The sequence below is a fragment of the Molothrus aeneus genome, chromosome 2 (assembly GCF_037042795.1).
Source record: "Molothrus aeneus isolate 106 chromosome 2, BPBGC_Maene_1.0, whole genome shotgun sequence".
In the NCBI taxonomy this organism is placed as follows: Eukaryota; Metazoa; Chordata; class Aves; order Passeriformes; family Icteridae; genus Molothrus; species Molothrus aeneus.
The window spans coordinates 28,228,030-28,233,439 of NC_089647.1; the positions used below are offsets into that span (position 1 = coordinate 28,228,030).

The 5,410-nt window shown below is 44.6% G+C and overlaps 1 protein-coding gene across 1 annotated transcript; it reads right to left on the reverse strand.

Annotated features, from left to right (window-relative positions):
* Positions 1 to 2,782: 2,782 nt before the first annotated feature.
* On the reverse strand, positions 2,783 to 4,826 carry TMEM139 (transmembrane protein 139). The gene is made up of 2 exons (XM_066572233.1): positions 4,579 to 4,826; positions 2,783 to 3,257 (listed from the first exon to the last, which is right to left on the reverse strand). Exons 1-2 carry the CDS (start codon positions 4,824 to 4,826, stop codon positions 2,783 to 2,785), a joined length of 723 nt encoding a protein of 240 aa, XP_066428330.1.
* Positions 4,827 to 5,410: the final 584 nt, after the last annotated feature.

Genomic DNA, 5,410 nt, shown 5'->3' on the forward strand with positions numbered 1-5,410 from the left:
AAAGGAGCCGCGCGCGTCCGGCTTTCTCCCGGCGGCCCCCGCGATTCAAACGGCGGGAAGCGCTTCCCGCCCTCACGTGACCGCCGCTGGAGCGGGAGCGCCTTCCCGCCTCTTCCTGCGCCGGCTGGCGCGCGGCCCCTCAGGCGCGCGGAGCTGCGGAGGAGCCGGGACTGCTGCAGGGTGCAGTGGCTTTCCCGGGAAGTGCACCGGCTCTGGGTATTTTTTTATTTTTTATTTTTAACCTGTTTTAGTTCCTCTACCTCTGCTGAGATGGGTTTCTGCGGCAATCAGCTGCAGGCAGAAATGATAACCTCTGTAGTTAACAGGGAGGGAGGAATGGTGCAGAGAAATACGGAGGGAAATACAAAGGGGAAATCAAGCGACCACCCTAGGGAAAGCAATTTCACAGCTCTCATTACAGAAGCACAGAATGAATTGGAAAAATCAGTTGGAAAAGACCTCTGAGATCACCAAGTCCAACCTTTGACTGAACAGCACCTTGGCAACTCGACCATAGATAGCACTGAGTGCCACGTCCAGCCTTCCCTTAAATACCTCCAGGGACGATGACTCCACCACCTCCCAGGGCAGCCCATTCTCGACCCAATGCTCGACAACCCTCCCGAAAAGAAACTCCTCCTGGTGTCCAGCCTGAACCTCCTCTGGCACAGCTTGAGGCCAGTTCCTCTGGCCCCGTCACTGGTAGCCTGGGAGAAGAGCCCAAACCCCACCTGGCTGCAGCCTCCTTTCAGGGAGTTGTAGAGAGTAGTAAGGTCTGCCCTGAGCCTTCTCCAGGCTAAACAACACCAGCTCCCACAGCTGCTCCCCATACAACTTATAAAAACAGTCCTATAAAGCTTCAGATGGCTTCTGCACATTATTCTTTAGCACATAAGATTTTCCTGTGTCCTGGTGCACAGGAATTCTATCTGCTAAAGCTTAGCACAAGTCCAAAGTCTTGACAACCTTTACAAATGTTGAAGACAAAATTGTACTGATCATAACTGGTGACATTTTTGGTCTTTGTTGTGGCTAGTTTTTAGTCTGTGCTGGCCACCTGAATTTCTTCCTGACTCCTAGCAATTTGATGCACTCAGGCAAGTCCTGAGTTGCCCAGTTTAAGACTCAAAGTTTCTATGCCTGTGTCACATACCCGTGACACCTTTTGGTAAGGTATTTTTCTTTTCTGCTGGCAGATACAGGAGGGGAATGCAAGGAGTCATTGACATTAAAGAAATCACATTGCCTTAATCAGCAGTTTGTCTCTCTTAATACTTCCATGACAGAGGTATCATAATTGCTTCATCAGTAATGATAATAAAGTGATTCAGCTGTTGATTCAGAAATGGAACTCCTCTCTCTTTTCTAAGCCAAGATTATCAAATAAGCAGAATGCAAGCAAAAGCATGGCTTTGTGGAGTGCTTCTTTTGAGAGGAAAAATTAATGATGCCACCAGGAATTTTTAATGCAGTCCTATTTATTTATAAACAACATAAAAGGTTTATTTTTTCTCCTTTGAAATATAAAGAATCAAACAATAAGAAATAATTTATTTGCTTCTAGCCTTTGGTTTGATGGTTCCTCATATGAATTAAATATGCAGTCATGAGCAAGGCTGGGATGATTGCTGCTCTCCTTCACAGGAGATTCGGACCAGCATTTTTATTTTTTAATGTGGATATTCACCAGATGCAAATGCATCTCCTTGCATACTGCAGACCACTTTGACACTGCAGAGCTGATCAGTTTAGTTCACCCATTTAAAAAGGCACCGCATCACTGACCAGTGAGAGCTAGAACCTGCCTACAGCATAGAACCGTCATGATGAAGGCCAAATGCGTCTTGGGACTGTTGTCCTCTGGTGCTCTGCTGCCTTGGCAGACAAACGGGATATTTCCAGAGCCCACAGAGAACTGGAGGAGCTTTGGCCTTTCTGTGCATGATGACAGTAAAGTGTCTCAGGCCATCTGTTAGAGTACATCTTTAATACAGCAGACATAAACCCTGCTCTGGAGCCATGAAGTCCAAGCAGAGGATGCTTACATGTGTATATATCCCATCGCTGGCCTCTCTTGCAGGGCAAAAACTTATCTCCCACTTGTCCACCACTGGCTGTGTGGGATGAGAACTTTGTTAACAACAGAAGTCACTTGATGCATACTATCAGCTTTTCAACCCTAAGTGACAGGTATCAGGTGGTACCAGCTTCCAGATCCAGTCAGACTTCTCCCCTCAGTCACACTCCCATGTAGCACAGTTGAGGATGTGGAGCAGGTGTGGCAGAGGGACAGTAACAAAAAGCTCAGGCCATAAATTTGTGTTGCTGCGAAACAGCAAGGTGAGGAGTGCAGGCTTGTTCTCTCTGTGGGGATTTCAGGGTGGCTGAAGCCACACTAAGCAATATTGCTGTTTGCAATGCTCAGGCAGAATGTGCTTAATGTTGTTTCTATTCCTCCCCTTTTCCAGGCAGATTGTTCTGGCTGCATTCCTACAGTCCTTCTTCAGGAGTTTTTTTGGCAATCTCATTTCTTCTCAGGATTTACTTATCCTCTCTCATAAAGGTGTATCTCCAGTTTGAGAATGTTGCCATACATAACACAATTTTCCTCACAGTGGTTTTATGTATCTGCCAAGTCAAAGTAGTGTGGCATTGCATTGATTTCTTTTTTGTGCAAAAAGATTCTGGTAACATCAGAAGCTGTGTCTGTAGTTCAATTCTGGTTCAAAGAATAGTGAGACAAACGTTTAGGCAAAACATTATCAGCCGTTTTACCATCCCTCTAGGAACATCCTGTATTGGGGTGAGGGTTTGGTTCTGTATTCACGGAAGGTGAAATCAATCCTAACACAGAGGGCTGGTGAGCATCTGCAAAGACCTCATCACTGATGGCAGTCTCATAAGCAGGTGGTGGGGTGAGTGGCTCCAGTGGTTCAAACCTTTCTTCAAGGTCTTTGTCCTCATGGATGTCCGAAACAAACCGCTGCAGTCTCGGGGGCAGCACCAGCTGCAGCTGCGTCCTGGAGCCCGTGTCTGTGTCAGAGGTGTGCGCTGTGTCTGGTGGCACTGGCCCTCGCAGAGCCTCCACCATCATCTCCTGTTGGGCAGAGGATTCAATAACGATGTTGTACGGGGGAGGCTCGCTCAGCGGCGAGGGCACGGAGCCCGGGTTGGATGTAATTGTCCATATTGCTGGTGCTGGAGCTGACATGGTCATCACCTCCTCGTAGGTGGGTGCTTCATAGGCGGCATTCACCCTGTGCCAGAGAACAATGCCAGACACACTCGTTGTTTTAGTGCATAATTTGTGTTTGTAGCGCAGATCATGGACTATAGGGACCATGCTACAATCAACAAATGGGACTGAGACAGGGTACCTCATGTGGTATTGCTGTGTAGGATATTCTGCCCCTGGATCAGCTCACCTCTCCAGCCAACTGAATGTCTTTCTTACTGGGATAGAAAATAGCTTGTCTGACCATTCTCCCACACTCCCCAGAGTCAGTGAAGCTACCCACACTGTTCAGTTCGGTGTCCTAGGCTTAACCCAGTGTCCTCCTACAGTTGAAATTTATCACTAAGGATTGCTAACTACTAATTATCTCATGGAATAAAGAATCTAAAATGGGACCTATTTTTTATTATATTAGCTATTTTATTTATTATATTAGCTCATCCATTTTTAAGAAGTGGAGAAAATTAAGTAGTTTCAGTTAGTTTAAACAAGGACTACTTATTCCATGTTTAAAAGAACTATCTCCAAAGAAAAAATGTTACATTGGAGACATTTTCATTTTCAGGTTGTATTTTTAAATAAAAGGATACTACTTTTCTTTAAGTATGCCCCCAAACTAGCAGGGCCCAATACAGACTTCTTTTTTTATATAATCTTTCTAAAAATAAACATTGTCTTTGGGAACATCAAGTCATTTATGCATGTGGATAATGATTATCTGAATTATACAAGGAAGTAAGGCTACAAGTAGAGTTAACCTCTTCAATGACAGCAGGAAAACTGGGGTTAAATTAGCTGACGCTGAAAACCTGCAAGTGAACGTGAAGCCAAGAAAACGTGGGAGTATTCAGAGTCTCTAAAAATCAGGGGTTTTATTAGCGTCAAGCAGGAATTTTAAGAGTGGAAACACACCCAGTTACAGGTTTCTTTCAAAGTTTGCCAAGAAACAGTTGCTCTAGAGATAAGGTTTATAGAGCTAAACCCAAATAAGATTTAGTATTGCTTCAACATTTTTTCTTTTTCCTTGTCTGACTCATTGTTTGGCAAGCCTCGATTACTCAAAGAAAAAATAAAATGGGCCTGGATTGGTTTAACATTGGCAAGTTTTAGTGGATCAGTTCCCAGGGGCAAGAAAATACATATTATAAAAGTTACAGGACATGTGTGGCATTGACATTTGCAACCTCCACATCAGTAATGAGGGAAAACAATCTGAAAAGAACTTTTGCCTTTGGGAATGGAGCCTGCATTTTGTGCCTCAGGGGAAGGGCAGCAAAAGAGTGTTTAAAATGGCCATGAGTGAGGTGAGAGAGTTAAAGAGGAGCAACCAGGTTGCTGCTTACCCTGCTTGGCTTTGCCTGTTTGGAGGTATTTCATTTGCGTCACGCCGGTGTTGATTCCTCAGGTAACACTCGACAAACACACTCAGCAAATAGCCGACCAGGCACACTCCCCCTACCCCGAGGAAGAAATAGCCCACTGGGTTGATGTTAGAGGAGATGGCCAGCATGGTGACCCCGATGAGAAGAGCAGCGGTGAACAGAAGCAGCAAGGTTTGGCGGATGTTCTTCCAGCGTGTCTCTAACAACATGGCAGAAGGGATGGTGGCGGCAGGCACTTGAGAACAGATGGGCACTTAAAGGGACAGACATCTGTGGAAGATGGAGCAGTTTTTTCAACGTGAAACATGAGCATATAAACACATTTCTAAGTATTGTGACTGAAGTAAAAACCTAGACACTCAAATATGTGCACATAGTTCATAAGCCTGGGAAGTCTGTGCACACCAATGTAAACATATTAGAATTTCCTGTGTGTGTGCATATTGAATAGTTGGAATGCTTGGACACAGCTGCAAAACATAAAATGCATAAATGGACCATCAGTACTTATTACCAGACATATCTAAAAAGGCCTGGCTTAACAGGAATGCAGATTGAGGTTACTGCAAAAGCAAGACATGGAATAACCATAAGGGTTAATTCTGGGACATTTGTACCTTGCATAATCAACATTCAAATACTCGTTCAAACACCAGAAGAAAAGCATTATTCAATAGCCCTGTCTGCCTTGACAAATTGAGCATCTTACTTCAGTGTAGCACTAGAGCAGTAATGTACCTTTAGGTTCTGGATGTAGCTAGGGTATGTGTGCTTTTGTAAAATGTAGGTGTTC